The 17,620-nt window shown below is 48.5% G+C and overlaps 1 protein-coding gene and 1 pseudogene across 2 annotated transcripts in view; one reads left to right on the top strand and one right to left on the bottom strand.

Annotated features, from left to right (window-relative positions):
- LOC310836051 (E3 ubiquitin-protein ligase RNF4 pseudogene) overlaps positions 1-17,620 on the top strand; it is a 468,811-nt pseudogene that overhangs the window by 10,948 nt on the left and 440,243 nt on the right. The gene's annotated exons all lie outside the window — the stretch shown is intronic.
- On the bottom strand, positions 2,778-6,696 carry LOC310836088 (uncharacterized protein). Its single transcript, XM_083721004.1, has 2 exons — positions 5,774-6,696; positions 2,778-3,021 (listed from the first exon to the last, which is right to left on the bottom strand). Exons 1-2 carry the CDS (start codon positions 6,655-6,657, stop codon positions 3,000-3,002), a joined length of 906 nt encoding a protein of 301 aa, XP_083577130.1. The 5' UTR covers positions 6,658-6,696; the 3' UTR covers positions 2,778-2,999.

Below are 17,620 nucleotides of genomic sequence, written 5' to 3'. Positions count from 1 at the left end.
CACTGGACATTCTCTCACAAGATGGGAGGGGGAGCCACAGCGATAACAGCGGTGACGTGTAGCAACAGCTCTCACAGCGTCCTCTTCAGCCATTCCTTTGTTCCCTGCACCCCCACCTTTGGGTGCACAGCCTGGGCCTGCACGCTCCCCAGCACTCTGGTTCTAGGCCTCAACATCACACGGCCTCTCGGAGACAAAGCAGCTACTCCCAGCTGTAACTGCAGGAACATGGCGAGCAGCCCCCATGGGGCCTTCGGCTTCCCCCCTGCTCTCGGCTTTCTCCCGGCCCTTGGCTCCTGCTGAGCTTTCACATAGACTCCTCAGCACCTGCCAGGCAGCCTGAGCCGACTCAATGCCCTCCAGGTGGGGCAACAGCGAAGCGTCTACGCTTGCTTTCAGCATACAGAGCTCTCTTTGCTTTCTCTGCTCTCTATCTACCAGCAGAGCAGCCTCCAGGTCTGCTGCGCCATCTTCAGCAGCAACTTGCATGGGTGGAGCCGGCTCCTTCTGGACTGGACTCCAGAGTCCTGTGGCCACAAACCACCCCTTCACTCTTCTAGACCAGGTTTCCCAGGCCTGGCTTGTGAGCTTTTCAAACGGGACATCATAAAAGTCCTGGAGCTCAGCCATCTCCTCCCCCGGTGCTCCCATTGGCGCTTTGAAGTACTCATGCGTACCAGCCGGCTCTGAGGAGAGGCCTCCAGCGACTCTTTGCAGCACACAGCTTACAGCACACAGCTTGCAGCACACAGCTTGCAGCTAGATTCCCTGCTTTTCTCCCAGGCAGAGCCTCAAAGCATGTTTTTTCTTTCGGCAGCCAAAACAGCAGCTTTTCAGCTTTTCCAGCCTTTTTAAGCACACAGCACTTCAAAGCAGGCTTCCTCTAATTGCGTATTTCTGTCACCCATAGCCTCTTAGATTGATTTATTGCTCAGATAAATCCTGGAGCCCGGCGCGCTCCCTCTGCGCAGCTCTGCTACCAGGCCTCGGCATTCTCCAAACTCGGCATTCCAATGCTCTGAGCAAAAGCAGAGTTCAGCAGCGGTAAGAGAAAGCTATAAGCTCCAGTGCTTACTTCAGTGTGCTTAAATAAAGTCCACTCAGGATCTTAGCAGCTAAAAGCAGTTTATTTACAGCAGAAAACTATCCATTATCTATCACAGCGGACATTGTGAAAAACACGTCCGCTCTCTTCAAAAGCGAAAGTAGAGAGAGACAAAATGTTGAGACTCTCGGATATGATGCAGAATCTCCCCCCTCCCCACTCTGAGCTGTTTAACCCTGTAAGCTCAGGTTCTCCTCACAATTATTAGGGAGAGCATTGGTGCCAAAATGAGTTTGGCAAAGAATGGATTCTTAAGGGAGTCTTTCTAGTGAGCACAGTGCACTGGTGAGGCTGCACAGAAGCAGCGTCAAATGCTGAGGCACAACATGGGGAAACTTACTGAATTTGCAAATGGGATTTTTTAAAAAATAAAAGTCTTGAAGTGCAAACTTTGAAAAGTATAAAAAGTTGCATGATCCCTCCATAGCTTCTTGTTTGCCGAAGGTGGCAGGGCACTGTTGTGCATCTCGATCGGGCTCACAGTCAAAGCGACTGCACGGAAGCAGCGTCGATATTGTCCACCGCTTTTGCAAAGACTTTAAGTAAAACAAACTTACCCATTAGCTTCTTTGGAAGCCGCCCTCGGACCTACAGCAGGAGGAGAGAAACAAAAAGGAGTTCGATCTCCAGTATGGACCATGATCAAATATCCAAGGAAGCAACCTGGCTCTTTTACTGCACCTGATATCCTACATGTAGCAGCATTCTGCAGTCATTAAACCGTTTCTTAAAAAAAAACATATTTAGACCCGGCCAATATGGCCAATTATCGCCCAGTTTCAAATCTTCCATTCTTGGGCAATGTGATTGAGCGGGTGGTTGCTGAACAACTCCAAGCATGCCTGGAGGATGCGAACCATTTGGATCCCTTCTAATTGGGATTCAGGCCTCGCCATGGGACTGAAACTGCCTTGTTCTCACTGGTTGATGATCTCCGGCGGGCTAGGGACAAAGGTGAGAGCTGTTTCCTAGTTCTGCTGGATCTCTCAGCAGCCTTTGACACCATCGACCATAACATCCTTCTGGACCGTCTAGAGGGGCTGGGAGCTGGGGGCACTGTTATACGGTGGTTCCGCTCCTTTCTCCTGGGCCGTGTCCAGAAAGTGGTGTTGGGGAATGAGTGTTCAGACCCCTGGGCTCTCACTTGTGGGGTGCCTCAGGGTTCCGTCCTCTCCCCCATGCTTTTTAATATCTCTATGAAGCCGCTAGGAGAGATCATCAGGGGGTCTGGGCTAGGCGTTCATCAGTATGCAGATGACTCCCAGCTCTACCTCTCTTTCAAATCAGAACCAGTGAAGGCAGTGAAGGTCCTGTGTGAGTGGAGGAAAAGAGGAGGAGCCTCGGCTGCAGCAGGTTTAAATAGCCGAGGCCCCGCCCCCAGAGCCAGCCGATTGGCTGGCCCGGGGTATGACACGGGCGGGGATTCCCTTAGGTATCGCGGGGGCTGGAGCCAACCCCCGTGAATGTGGGGAAGGGGCGTGCCGCCCGCAACCCCACCTCCTTGTTTATTGCGGAAGTGGCTTTGCGTGGCGAGTTCCCCCCTCCCCCCGAGGAAAAAAAGACACAGGACACAAGAATTCAGGTTAATGGGTCAAATTAGGCCACAACTTTATTGATTACAGGAATTGAGCGGTATTGGCTTAGGCATTGGTCCTAACTGCTAACCGGCCGGAAGAGTTAATCACCAGAGGGAGGAGTTCTGCTGAGGCACGTCAACTAGGACCTCCCCCGGGCATCACCGCGTGGGGGCGTGCCATGGGCCCACACCTCCTTAGGCTTAGGACAAGGCCACGCCCCCCAGAATCCTTTACCGGACTACCCTTGCTTGGGGGAAGGTGATGGCGCTCCTTCCCCCTTCATTTGCATAACAATAGGACAGTACCCCTACCAATGCCTAACCGCCACTCAAGCCCAGGCTCACCACCAATACCCTCAAACCTGTAACCAATCCCTAATCCCTGATATAATATTGCTCAACCAAACATCATTTCCCACATCAGAAAGATGTACGCCATCATCTCTGTAGAGGGTCACCTTTGTGTACTGGATCTCAGGATGGTCAATGACTCGTCCCCCCAGAGCCGCCACTCTACGTGCCACAGTACGTTGCAAGATCTTTCGGGCTCTATTCACCGCAGCAGGGGAGCGACAATCTCTCCACGTGTGCCTTTCTAGTAAGGATGACCACAGAATGCTAATGCTGGGGTAAGAGCTGAGTAGCTCCTCAAAGTCGCTGAATATATTCCATTGCAGATCAATAGTTTTACGATAAGCAAGATCATTTTCCCCAAGCTGTATCACCAAAGCGTCTGGAGGGCCCTCAATTGCCACTCTGTTCTTTTTTTTAAAAAAAAAGATTTTTATTAAGTTTTCAAAAGTTGTATAAGAACAAAACAAAACAATAATAAAAACAGACAAAAATAAAAGACAAGTATAATTTCAATCCCTTTTTTTTCTTATAATTTACTTCCCGGACTTCCTCATACCTCCCCTCTCTGTATTCCAATTTCTATCTTATTAATTCAGCAAATCCTTTCCCTTGATTTTCATTTAATTTTTGACCTTTCTTTTCTTTTAACTTATCCATTACGGCTGGAAACCATATAATTTCTAAACCAACGTCATTCTAACATTCATTTGGATTTGTTTTTGTCCAGATAGATTCTCTTACAGTTCCAGCTTAACAGTCTCTTTATTTTAATCAATCTGCAGAGCGGAAAGGCAGACTTCCTCTTTATGCCTTTCCCGTCTCGGTGCCGAATTCCTCAAATTTAACTTCAATTTCCTCAAAATTAACTTTAATTTAGTCCTTTAATCATTAATCCTACTCACGGGTAGTTACTTTCCTTAAGTCGAATTCTTTGGAAGAAATCAGCGCTCTCCGCTAATGGCGATGCGGCTTCACTCCACAGGCTCGGTAAACAACTCTCAGCACCGCGCCGCTCACCCGCTGCTGCTCTGAAGCCTTTAAAAGGCTCTTCGCAGTTTTGGGGGGGGGGCGCAAAAGGTGCCCGCCGAGTCTCCTTGTTCACAGGTTTCACCACCTGTGATTTGTGAGGGTCCCCATTTCGCCGTAACGGCAGGACCCGAACCCGTAGAGCAGACTCCCTCCGGAGCTCAGAGGGAAATCCGCCATTAAGTGCTGGCGCTGACCAGAAGCCCAATTGCCACTCTGTTCTTAATGATCGGCATGAACTCGGCCCATCGCATCCCTCTCCGTGCCATCCCTATTGCATCTGTGCTTGGCGGCAAGCCGAGTCTTAGCCCCAAGCCCGTCATGGCAGCTCGCTTTGCAGCCCAATGCACGATACTGTGGCCCACGATCCATATCCGAATTCTTGTGTCTCCTAGAAGGGGAATGAAATGACATGGAAAGATCAGGAGTGCGGCCGCAATCATTGAGTCTTTCTAACATAGGTCTTGTAAGCATCGGATTTCCAGCGCCCCATGTCCTTAGGTCTTTCCGCTGAGAGGCCCATGTGTACGGCAGTAGTAGCCACCCCAATCCTAAAAGAATGGGCTGCAAACTCTGCAGCGTTGAGGCCGCAAGCCGCGATTGCCATACGCATCACCCGTGTAAATTGGTGCCTAGTCAGAGGAGCACCATCGTTATGAATTAATAGGGGCCCGGGCAACTTCGGTCTCAAGTATAGGAAACACCTGGTATCTTTTACCGGACAAGGCCCTTCCTTCCCCGTTGGTAGTAACCTAATGAGGGCCCCTTTCCCCCGTTGGTCGGTTTTTGAACTGCGCACATGTAAGATCAAATCTGAGCGCGAGAGGGTCAGGTCATTCAACAATATTCCATGCTGAGTTTTTTCCTGGCCTCCTTCGCATACCACCTCCCCTATCTGAAGTGCTCCATAAAATGCAGTGGAATAGGCCGCTGAGAATAATCGAGCTTCGAATTTTGACCAACATATGGTTCTTAATTTCCTGTGAATTTGGCTAAGGATATCGAATGTAATGGGTTTCCTATTGTCCTTACTGGGGGGCTCTAGCCTGCGCCAACCTTCCAGCACTTTGCACACTACGAAGTCTGCACAGGGGTCTATGGAGTAAACAGCTTTTGAAAAGAAGGATATAGCGGCCGACTGTATAATTAAGGTCTTTGACGCTCTCCCTAAGTTTTTCAGGTGTAATAAGTATCTTCGGACTTTTGAGGGGGGGATGCGATGTTCAAGTTGCCTCCTCTGTTGCAAAACTTTTGAAAGTCTGCCCACGCCCTTGTGTATGATCTCAGAGTGGATGGCGCCAATGTGGCCAATACTCCCTTCATAATTTCATGTTCCCAAGGCTCCAAAGGTGCTCTGGGAAAGGCTGTGACAATTGTCGCGCCTCTGGCGCTAACAAGCGGAAGCGGTTCATCTGAAAACGAGACAGAGCATCCACGATGTCATTATTAACGCAGAACAGAAAAATAGATGTTACGCTGAAGACATAACAGGACAAAGGAACGTAGGAGGCTTCCCACCCTTGGGGATCGTGAAGATTGCGTCGACAGGACCACTACTACTGCCTGATTGTCGGTCCAGAAACACACCCTGTGGTTACTAAATACCTCTCCCCATAAGTGAACTGCTACCACGATGGGAAAGAATTCTTAAAAAGTAAGATCCCTCAAGATGGGTCTTCCTTGCCAACCGGGGGGGCCAGCGTTGGTCGCACCACTGACCCTTAAAGAAAACCCCGAATCCTAGCGAACCTGCGGCATCGGGCTGCACCTGAAAATCGGCGTGAAGCAGCATGGTGTCTTGCCACAGAGATATACCATTATAATTGTCCAGGAATTGAAGCCATATTTCTAAGTCGGCTTTAACCGCCTTGGAAAGGCGTACCCTGTGCTGAGAAGCGCGTAGGCCCGCAGACAATCTAGCTAGGCGGGTGCAAAAGGGGTGCCCAGGAGATACCACCCGGCAGGTGAAATTCAGGTGACCTAATAGAGACTGGATCTGTTTGAGGGTGACTTTTTTCAATGGAAGAAGCTGTTGAATCAAATCTCTAAGGGCGACTAATTTTTCCTTTGACAACCTGGAAGTCTGTGCAATTGTATCCAATTCAATGCCTAGGTACACCATTTTGGTGGCGGGCCCCTCAGTTTTGTCCGCCGCCAATGGGACTCCGAGTTCCTCAGCTAAAGAGATAAATGACGTCAGCAAAGAGGTGCACTGGGGTGCTGTAGCTACAACGAGAATAAAGTCATCGAGGTAATTCGAGACCCCGATGGAGCGGGTTTTAAATTGAAGCACACAATCCAGGAATGTACTGAAAGTTTCGAAGGCTGCACAAGCCACCGAACAGCCCATAGGCATAGCTTTGTCAACAAAGTAAGAACCTTCAAATTTAAAGCCTAACCAACGAAAATCGTCAGGGTGCACTGGGAGGAGACGGAAGGCTGATTCTATATCACATTTTGTGAGCAGCGCCCCCTTACCAAATTTATGAATCAGTTTAACCGCTTGGTCAAATGACACGTATTTCACTGAGCAGAGTTCTTGGGGAATGGCATCGTTGACGGAGCCTCCCCTTGGGTATGAGAGATTATGGATCATACGGAATTCCCCAGGGGCTTTTTTGGGAACAATGCACAGGGGGGAGATGTGTAAGCCTTCAATAGGGGGTTGGCTGAAGGGACCGGCCACCCTTCCCGCTGCAATTTCTTTTTGAATTTTCTTTCTGGCTATCTCTGGCATTTCCCTCACTGATTTTTGGTTGGGTGGATCGCCCGGGTTTGGTGGAAAGGAGACTGGGATTCTAAAGCCTGAGGAAAACCCATCCCAAAGGTACCTCACTGCTATTTTATTGGGGTATAGATCTATTAGGGCTTTCAATGGGTGCAATTTGATAGGTGTGTGAACTAGCCTGAGGGCCATATTACTGGCGGTTCCCGGAGGTCCCCTGTGGGTGTCCGGAGGTACCCCTAGGACCTTGGTAAGAGTACCCCCTGCCGCCTCGAAAGGGCTGCTTTCCTTTGGGGCAGGCGGAGCCTGGGTGATTACCGAGGCACCTTTCGCATTCATGTGCATACTTACACATGGGACGGGAACAGACCCCCCTGTTGAAATCCCAGCATTGCCGACAGCGTTTTGGCTCCACCTTTCCCACCTTTGGAGAATCCTGGGATTTCTTGTCCACATATGGACCTACATGATCCATCCAATAGTTCTGGTCCCTCAGTTCCCAGCAAGTGGATGACAGAAGTGACGCGTTTCTACGGAAGTCCTCGTCATAAGATAAGGCGGCATTCTCCCCTGCTAGCGTAAAGGCCCTTCTAATGTGTGCCATGTGTGCTATGAGATGCATTGCACATTTTGGATAAGCTGCGGAAACTACCCCCATGAAGACCTGATAGCTATCTAACCAATTTTCAAAAGTACGCTCCGCCCGCGGGGTTCTGTATCTCCGCTTCCCATAAATACGTTTTGTCTCCCCTTTACCTGTCATTTTTGTCGGGGGGAGGAGCGTAAATATGTCGATGTAGTCCTTATTGAGTATTTTGGTCTTCTTTTTCTTAGATAAATGATTTCCCAATATAAAATCGGTTGACACATTGGTGGATGTTTTTACGTCTTCCACCAATGCCCCCCCTTTCCAATCCAGGGACCCGTTAAAGGACTTACGGTGGGAGTTAGCCCTCCTTTCATGTACCCACAAAGGAAGCCCAGAATTATCCTTGCCCAAGCCCCAGTAATCCTCCATGGGGGCTTCGCTATCTGAATCGGAAGAAGAGGTACCTGACTCGTCCTCGGAATCCGCCTTCCTGCTTTTCTTGCCTTTTTTTGAAGTGTGTTTCTTCTTGGACTTCCGTTTCCCACCCTGCTGCTCCGCATCAGCAACAGTCTGGGCAGCAGCCGGGGGGTTGTCTTGGTGTCCCTGTTGTTCCTCCTTGTATGATGATCCGGAATCTCCACCCACCGTCGTGAGCTGCTGCGCTGATTCCTGAAAGAAACTGGGCACACCTATGTCCTGATGAGAATTAGTATTGCTGGATCTCTCAGGAGGCGCTCTGCCACCAAAGGAACCTGAATTAGACCCAAGGGAGCGAGCAGACTGAGAGTGGGTTGTACGTGGTGACCCAGCGGTGGGTCCCGATGGGGCTATGCCCGAACCAGAGGCAGAGGTACTCGGTTGTTCCTGATTACTGGGTAAGGTGTCAGGAATGTAATCCTGGGAGGCCGGCGGTGGCGTTGGGAGTGGTATGGCCCCTGGCCGACACTGCCTATAAAAGGTTTCAAATGCCACAAAGAACTGAACGAATGCTTGCGGGTTACACGGCATGACGGGCACCAGTGAATTGGTTTGAGTGGCTTCCTTGTTCCCCTTGCAGAAATATGCCTGTTGTTTTTTACCAGAAGGCATGTTGGAAGGAGCGTACACCACCAGCACCTAGCTAGGTGACCTGGTCTGGCAAGAACTAGTACGCAACCATGCCCCAGCTAATCCTAATCCCATTCATTCATTCATTTACTTACTTACTATTGATTTTTTATTATTTATTTATTTACTGTTTTAAATGAAAATAAAAATTAATTAATTCTTTATTTATTATTATTATGTTTTAAATTTTTTTGTTATTAATAATAATATTTTTATTAGTTAATTGTGTAATTTAAGAATTTGTTTATATAATGCATGTGTCACTAGACCCCTAAGCCTAGTTCAGTATTTCCTAGGCTGACTGACCAAAAGTATGGTTAGACCAGTTCCGAACTGTTCAGTATTAACTACACCAGCAGCAGGAAACCCAATTTGGACAAAGGGTATCCCACGATCTTACCGCGTTATATGCACTCAATATGAGTAATGAATCATGCTAAATGGGATGAATTGAGTTGTATGAGATGACTATGCAATGAGTATATACATGAATATAATGGGCTGTGTATGACTATACCCTTTGCCAGGCGCTCGATTACAATGGTAAAATGCAGCAATCCCGCACTAAACACACTACCTATAAACCTGCAGTCCTACACTCTATGTGATATACAAGAAGTAAGTGAGCCACTATCAGCCTACGTGTAAGATTGAAGGAATAGCCAAGAAGGTTTAATTAAGAAGCACCTTAACTGCCTCTGTGAATAAAAGCAGTCCTCAGTTGCCAGAACCAACCACAGTGTAAGCAAGTCCTTTAATTGCCTTTATGAGTTAGGGCTTTTAAGAGCAGCGCTAAATAACATACCAAGCTGCAGCGTTTGCTAATTGCACCAATTAAATTTAAAAACAGCGCTAAATAATATGCAAGCAGCAGCGTTTGCTAATTGCACCAATTAATTTTGCCAGCTATCGCACTTTAGAGACAGCACACAGCACTTTACTAACTTATACACTTTAGGCACTTGCTCCCAGCAGTTTTCAAAAGTAGTGATTCCCCATGCAAAGCCCCGGTGTACTAACGCAAACAACAGAATAATACTACCAGTGAAGCTACAAAGTAGCAGCCCCCGGCACAGAAATTTTAATGAGCGTGCGTGCAGCTGCTGAATAGTAGGCCAACAAAGTTGCAAGTTAATAGCAGTCCGAGTTACTTGGCAGACTGTGATAACAAAAAAAGGTGGCAGCTTTACTTGAATACACAACAATGCTGCAACCCCTTGCGCAGCGAAGACACAGCTTAAGATTCAAGGAAAGGTTCTATATCCAAAGGCACTTAACCTCGCAGAGGGAAAACGCCTCACCTAAGATGGCGGGTGCCCCCCCCCCAAGCCACGTGGTCGAGTTAAAATGGCGGCCGCTAGCTGCGGTAACCTAGGCAACAGGTAAAGACTTTTGCAGACACAGCTAGAATAGCCCTGCGATCGCACGCCCGCAAAGAAGCAGCCGCTTCTCTACACGTTATTTTCTTAGGAAAAATGGCTCAAGTGCCCTATTCTGCTCAATAAACAAGCTGCCAGCTATCTAAAAAAAGGCCGGCGATCTCGCGTTCGCTTCGACGCGCGAGGGTCGCAAGCTGCCAGAATTTAAACAAACGTCCCTGCGATCGCTCAGATGCCCAAGATGCGCAGCCGCAAGAGTTTAAAACAAAAGCCCAGACCGGCGCCCTCCCCCCAAAGTCACCAACTTCACGCAGTGCTGAAGCTACCTGCATTACGAAGTCAAAGCCAAATTCCCTCAGTTGTGAGGAGAGCTGTAATCCTAGGTCTTTGCGAGCAAAAAGGAGAGCGTGCTGTGGGGAAAAACCCTTGGATCTGCTGCCCAACACTGGAAGAGAGCTGCAGGAGCCTCCGACGATGGGTAGACGAGGAGATATAGTGGGAGGGAAAGAAAAATCAAGCCGGGACCAGGGAGAAGACCGCAGGGAAGGAAATACAAACCGGGTCAAAAAACCGGTCAGCTGCAGCAGCGGAGGAAACGAGGAGGAGCCTCGGCTGCAGCAGGTATACTGGACCAAGACCGTTTAGGGCTTTCAAGGTCAGCACCAATACTTTGAATAGTGCTCGGAAACGTACTGGGAGCCAATGTAGGTCTTTCAAGACTGGTGTTATATGGTCTCAGCGGCTGCTCCCAGTCACCAGTCTAGCTTCCGCGTTCTGGATTAGTTTTAGTTTCCGGGTCACCTTCAAAGGTAGCCCCACATAGAGCGCATTGCAGTACTCCAAGCGGGAGATAACTAGAGCATGCACCACTCTGGTGAGACAGTACACGGGCAGGCAGGGTCTTAGCCTGTGTACCAGGTGGAGCTGGTAAACAGCTGCCCTGGACACAGATTTGACCTGTGCCTCCATGGACAGCTGTGAGTCCAAAATGACTCCTAGGCTGCACACCAGGGGCACAGTTACCCCATTCAGGACCAGGGAATCCTCCACACCTGCCCGCCTCCTGTCCACCAAAAACAGTACTTCTCTCTTGTCAGGATTCAACCTCAATCTGTTAGCCGCCATCCATCCTCCAACCGCCTCCAGACACTCACACAGTGGCTTCTGACGCTGATGCCGGATGGCAGAACAGAAGCTGCAAGTTGGATTTATTTGCGGTGCCCAGAAGCAGAGTTTTCTGAGCTGTTTTCTGAGCTGTTTTCCATGCAGCTGCTGCTGCTTGATTTATGGACGTATGTTGCTGTCCGCCAAGAAAAGAAGATAGCGTCCCTGTTTGCCTGTTAATTGGGCTCTGAGTGGGAGAGAGAGTGGCTGAAGGAGTCTAAGGCTTTATTGTGTTGCACGTGGGGAAGTGTCTTGCTTTAATTAACAGCAGACATGGCCTGTGCACATAAACTGAGAGATATGCATTTGAGACAAGGTGCCGGTTCCAGCGTGATTTTCTTCAAGAAGCTGTGCAGGTTGCAATTAAAGAAAGATGGTGATTTGCCCAGCCATCTGTCCCAATTAAAATGCCTCAGACAGGACCTTGTTCAGCAAGATCTGAATATTTCGGAGGCTGTGTTTGCAATGTTAGTGATAAATAGCATAGACTATGTGAAGGTCCTGTGTGAGTGTCTGGAGGCGGTTGGAGGATGGATGGCGGCTAACAGATTGAGGTTGAATCCTGACAAGACAGAAGTACTGTTTCTGGGGGACAGGAGGCGGGCAGGTGTGGAGGATTCCCTGGTCCTGAATGGGGAAACTGTGCCCTTGAAGGACCAGGTGTGCAGCCTGGGAGTCATTTTGGACTCACAGCTGTCCATGGAGGCACAGGTCAAATCTGTGTCCAGGGCAGCTGTTTACCAGCTCCATCTGGTACGTACGCTGAGACCCTATCTGCCTGCGGACTGTCTCGCCAGAGTGGTGCATGCTCTGGTTATCTCCCGCTTGGACTACTGCAATGCACTCTACGTGGGGCTACCTTTGAAGGTGACTCGGAAACTACAACTAATCCAGAATGCGGCAGCTAGACTGGTGATTGGGAGCGGCCGCCGAGACCATATAACACCGGTCTTGAAAGACCTACATTGGCTCCCAGTATGTTTCCGAGCACAATTCAAAGTGTTGGTGCTGACCTTTAAAGCCCTAAACGGCCTCGGTCCAGTATACCTGAAGGAGCGTCTCCACCCCCATCATTCTGCCCAGACGCTGAGGTCCAGCGCCGAGGGCCTTCTGGCGGTTCCCTCATTGCGAGAAGCAAAGCTACAGGGAACCAGGCAGAGGGCCTTCTCGGTAGTGGCGCCCACCCTGTGGAACGCCCTTTCAGCAGATGTCAAAGTGATAAACAACTACCTGACATTCAGAAGACACGTTTTTAACGTGTGATATTTTAGTGTATTTTTGGTTTTTATGGAAGCCGCCCAGAGTGGCTGGGGAGGCCCAGCCAGATGGGCGGGGTATAAATAAATTATTATTATTATTATTATTATTATTATTATTATTATTATTATTATTATTATTATTATTTCGACAGCGTAGCTGCCCAATTTTTTAAAAAAATAATATTTATTGAAATTTCAAAAAATTGCAGAAATAAAGAAAAATAAAACAGAAAATACAAAATACAGAAAAATAAAAACAATTAAAAACAAATCAATCTTTCCATATCTTATCTTTCATTTGCTTGTTTCCTTGACCTCCTCACACCTCCCTTTTTTGTGTTCTAGTTCAATTAATTAATTCAGCAAATCCTTTCCATCTTTGCTTTTATCTTAATAATTTATCTTAATATATTGTAACTTTACCTTCTCACCTGTTAACAATCCATTTTTACTTACTCCTTTGTAACATTACTGCTAAAACCACATAAATTCATTCCAGCATCCTTCTAACATTCCTTAATTTTACAATGTTTCTGTAGATAGTCTTTAAATTTCTACCAACCTTCTTCTACCGACTCTTCTCCCTGGTCTCGGATTCTGCCTTCTTTATCCTTCTTTAACACCGATTGGCCGACCATGCCCAGGAGAAAGGCCTCTGGTTTCTTCAGGAAGGTATATTTAAATACCATTTTCATTTCATTATAAATCATCTCCCAGAAAGCCTTAATCCTTGGGCACGTCCACCAAAGTTGAAAGAATGTACCTTCAGTCTCTTTACATTTCCAGCATTTATTATCAGGCAAATGATATATTTTTGCAAGCTTGAATGGTGTGATGTACCACCTGTAAATCATTTTCATAATATTCTCTCTTAAGGCATTACATGCCGTAAACTTCATACCTGTGGTCCATAACTGTTCCCAGCCAACATAATGTTGTGTCCAACATCTTGTGCCCATTTAATCATAGCAGATTTCACCGTTTCATCCTGAGTGTTTCATTTCAGCAGCAAGTTATACATCCTTGACAGAGTCTTAGTTTTGGGATCTAACAGTTCTGTTTCCAATTTTGATTTTTCCACCTGGAAGCCAATTTTCTTGTCCAAATTGTATGCCTCCATTATTTCATAATAATGGAGCCAATCTCGCACTTTGTTTTTTAGTTTTTCAAAGCTCTGCAATTTTAATTTATCTCCCTCTTGTTCCAAAATTTCCCAATATTTCAGCCATTTGGCCTCCATATTGAGCTTTTTCTGTGCCTTCGCTTCCATCGGTGGCAACCACCTTGGGGTTTTATTTTCAAGTAGGTCCTTATATCTTGTCCAGATATTAAACAATGCTTTCCTGACAATATGGTTTTTAAACGCTTTATGTGCTTTGACCTTATCATACCACAAATATGCATGCCCCCCAAATCCATTATTGAAACCTTCTAAATCCAAAATGTCTGTGTTTTCAAGAAGCAGCCATTCTCTCAGCCAGCAAAATGCAGCTGATTCATAGTAAAGTTTAAGGTCTGGCAGGGCAAATCTGTGAGGAGAACCTGAGCTTACAGGGTTAAACAGCTCAGAGTGTACGCCCTGCCTACTAATGGGAGGGGGGAGATTCGTCATTTCCGAGAATCTCCAGCCTTTGTTCTTTCTCTCTACTTTCGCTTTTGAGGAGAGAGGACGTGTTTTCACGATGCTGTTCGCTGTGATAGATAATGGATAGTCTGCTGTAATTAAAACCTGCTTCTAGCTGCTAAGATCCTGAGTGGACTTTATTTAAGCACACTGAAGAACGCACTGGAGTTTGCAGCTTTCTCTGACCGCTGCTTAAACTCTGCGTTTGCTCAGAGCCTTTGGAATGTGTTCTTTGAAGTCCGGAGGCCTAGCAGAACTGCGCAGCCGAAGCGGGCTGGACGCCAAGGCTTATCTGAGCAATAAACATTCTTCAGGTTATGGACGATAGTAATTGCAATTAGAGGAAGCTGCTTTGAAGCCTGCTCTGAAGTGCTGTGCGCTTAAAAGGCTGTGAAAGTTGAGAAGCTGCTGTTTTTGCTGCCGGAAGAAAAAAGTCCTGCTTTGAGGCTTTGCCTGGGAGAAAGCAGAGAGACTGGCTGAAATGCTGTGTGCTGCAAAGAGCCAAAGGAGGCCTCTCCTTTGAAGCTGGCTGGTACGCGTGAGTACTTCAAAGCCCCAATGGGAGCACTGGGGGAGGAGATGGCTGAGCTCCAGGACTTTTATGATGTCCCGTTTGAAAAGCTCACAACCCAGTCCTGGGATATCTGGGTTAGGAGAGTAAGGGGGTGGTTTTTGGCCACAGGGCTCTGGGGTATAGCCCAGAAGGAGCCGGCCCCACCCATGCCAATTGCTGCTGAAGATGGTGCAGCACCCTTGGAAGCTGCTTTGCTAGAAGATAGAGAGCAGAGAATGCAAAGAGAGCTCTGCATGTTGAGAGCAAGCGTGGACGCTTTGCTGTTACCCCACCTGGAGGACATTGAGTCGGCTCAGGCCGCCTGGCAGGTGCTGAGGAGTCTGTGTGAAAGCTCAGCAGGAGCCCAGGGCCGGGAGAAAGCCGAAAGCAGGGAGGAAACTGAGAGCCCAGTGGGGGCTGCTGGCCATGTTCCTGAAGTTACAGCTGGGAGTAGCTGCTTTGTCTCCGAGGGGCCATGTGATGTTGAGGCCTACAACCCGAGTGCTGGGGAGCGTGCAGGCCCAGGCTGTGCACCCAAAGGTGGGGGTGCTGGGAACAAAGGAATGGCTGAAGAGGGAGCTGTGAGAGCTGTTGCTACGCGTCACCACTGTTATCACTGTGGCTCCCCCTCCCATCTGGTGAGAGAATGTCCAGTGGAGGCACAGGAACAGCCGAAGGCCGTCTCCCGTAGCAACCAAATAAAGGGCTCTTCTTCGAAGCGTGGGAAAGGCAAGCTGAAGGCAGCTGGCAGAGACACTGAACATAAACATTTGGCAGCCTCTATGGCTGTAGTCAAGAGCTGTCAACAGGACGCTGTGCTGACTTTTGTGATGGACTCAGGAGTGTCGCATCATTTAGTGCCATCTGCAGGATTCCTGGAGAACTGCACCTCTGTAACTTCTGGGAAGACTGTTTAGCAGATGGGACTCGACACCCACTCACGCAGACTGGCTCACTGTTTTGTTCTTTCTTACAGGATTCAATCCAAGCTTTTGTTGTTCAAGGACTGTCCTGCGCGTTGCTGTCTGTCAGCGCCCTTCTTGCTGAGAACTACAGAGTGTGTTTTGAGAACAATAAGTGTTCTATTTCTAGGAATGGACAGCAACTAGTCAGTGTTGAATGTAAAGACAGGTTGTTTGTGATAGATGCTTCATTTGCAGGTACAGGTGACACGGAGGTGGCTCGAGCACAGTGTGCCAACGTTCCAGTTCATGATGCATGTGCTCACTTATGGCACCGACGCATGGCTCACGTGTCCTGGGGGTCAGTGAAGAAGATCCCAGAGTGTACGCAAGGGTGCAAAATGAAATCATGTGCTAAGTTTCTAGATTGCAGAGCGTGCGAGTCCGCAAAGGTGAAAACGTGCACATACCCTAGGTCTGAGAGGGTGACCACTAGGGCTTTTCAATTAATTCATGCAGATTTGTCAGGTCTGATGTCTGTGACCAGTATGGGCGGAGCAAAATATGCGCTGGTTCTGATTGATGACCACACACGCAACTCCTGGCTCTTCATGCTTCAACACAAAAGTGAAGCTGCGCCGCTAATCAAAGACTGGATTGCGGCTGTGGAACTGCAATTTTCCACACGGGTGCAAAACTGTCAGAGCGATCGCGGTGGGGAGTTCACCAGGTCTGCACTGCAAAGTTTCTTCCACAAGAAGGGGATTCAACACCGGTTGACTTCTCCACACAGTCCCCAACAGAACGGGATTGCGGAAAGACGGAACAGGACTCTAGGGGAGATGTCCGCAGCTCTTTTGTTTGATGCCGGGCTCCCACAGCGCTTTTGGGGGGAGGCTTGGCGAACGGCCAACTTTATTCTGAACAGGTCGTTCAATTCAGTGGTAGGTGACACACCATACTTCTTGCTGCACGGAAAGAAGCCGAAAGTGCACTACTTCCGCGTTTTTGGCTGTGAGGCTTGGGTCCTCATACCAAAGGCCAAACGCAAGAAAGGTGAACCCAAGTCCCAAAAGATGATTTTCTGTGGGTATGAGTCAGGGACCAAGGGGTGGAGGTTTGCTTATCCATCAGGGAATCAGTCCAGAATTCTGCTCAGCAACAGTGCTGAATTCTGTGAGCAGAGTGGCTGGGCAAGGATACATGGGAACCCTGACATTGTGTCAGAGAGTCTGCTTGACTCTGCCGATGAAGGAGAGGAAGAGGTTGAACCTGCTACTGAGGCTCAGAGTTCAGACCCAGTGCTGGCAGAGGGAAGAACTTCTCCCAAGGCTGTGAAGATGGAGCAACACAGTGCTCCATCTTCCCCCACAGGTTTGGCTGAGAAGTCCAGAAGGCGCAGTAAGTCGGAGGGGGAGCTCTCTGATGCCAAGGACGTTCTGGCTGGCCCCAGTGGGTCAGAGGGGGTTCCTGAAGTAGTGCTGCGCCGTTCAGCTCGGACGACGAAAGGGAAACCTCCTGAAAGGTTTGCCGTCACTAGCGTGTGGGTCGGAATGGCACAGTGTGAACCCGAGAGTTTTGAGGATGTTCAGAAACTGCCTCAGGAAGAAGCCAGGAAATGGCATGAGGCGATGCAGAAGGAGATGAACTCAATGGAGTCTCTAGGTGTGTTCTCCCTCACGAAGTTGCCGGTGGGCAAACAGGCCATGGGTAGCCACTGGGTTTACCGTCTTAAGCCCACAGCGACAGGAGAACCGCAGTATAAGGCCAGATTAGTGGCAAGAGGATTCACACAGTGCAGGTGGTTGCATTATACAGAGGTTTATGCTCCCACCTGTAGGAGTGAATCTCTATGTTTGGTCTTGACCATTGCTGCACAAAGAGGCTTGCTTCTGCATCATTTTGAGGTGGACGTTGCTTACTTGAATTCGGACCTCCAGGAGGATCTGTACATGCTTCCTCCTTCAGGGTTTGAGGGCAATGAGCAAGGTACTGTGTGGAAACTTCACAAGTCAATTTACGGTCTGAAGCAATCGGCCAGGAATTGGAACTTGTGCCTGAATGAAGCTATGGAGAAGCTAGGTTTCAGGAAGAGTCTTGCTGACAGTTGCCTGTTCCTTAGAGGATCAGGAGACTCACAGGAACTGGTATTATTTTTCATTGATGACATCATCCACATTGGAAAGGCAGACAAACAGGTGCAGAGGTTTGCCAAAGAGCTTGGGAAGCGGTTTCAGCTCAAGAACCTGGGTGCAGT

The sequence above is a fragment of the Podarcis gaigeae genome (assembly GCF_964106915.1).
Source record: "Podarcis gaigeae genome assembly, chromosome: W".
Classification (NCBI taxonomy): domain Eukaryota; kingdom Metazoa; phylum Chordata; class Lepidosauria; order Squamata; family Lacertidae; genus Podarcis; species Podarcis gaigeae.
This window is presented reverse-complemented; position numbering and strand designations above follow the sequence as displayed.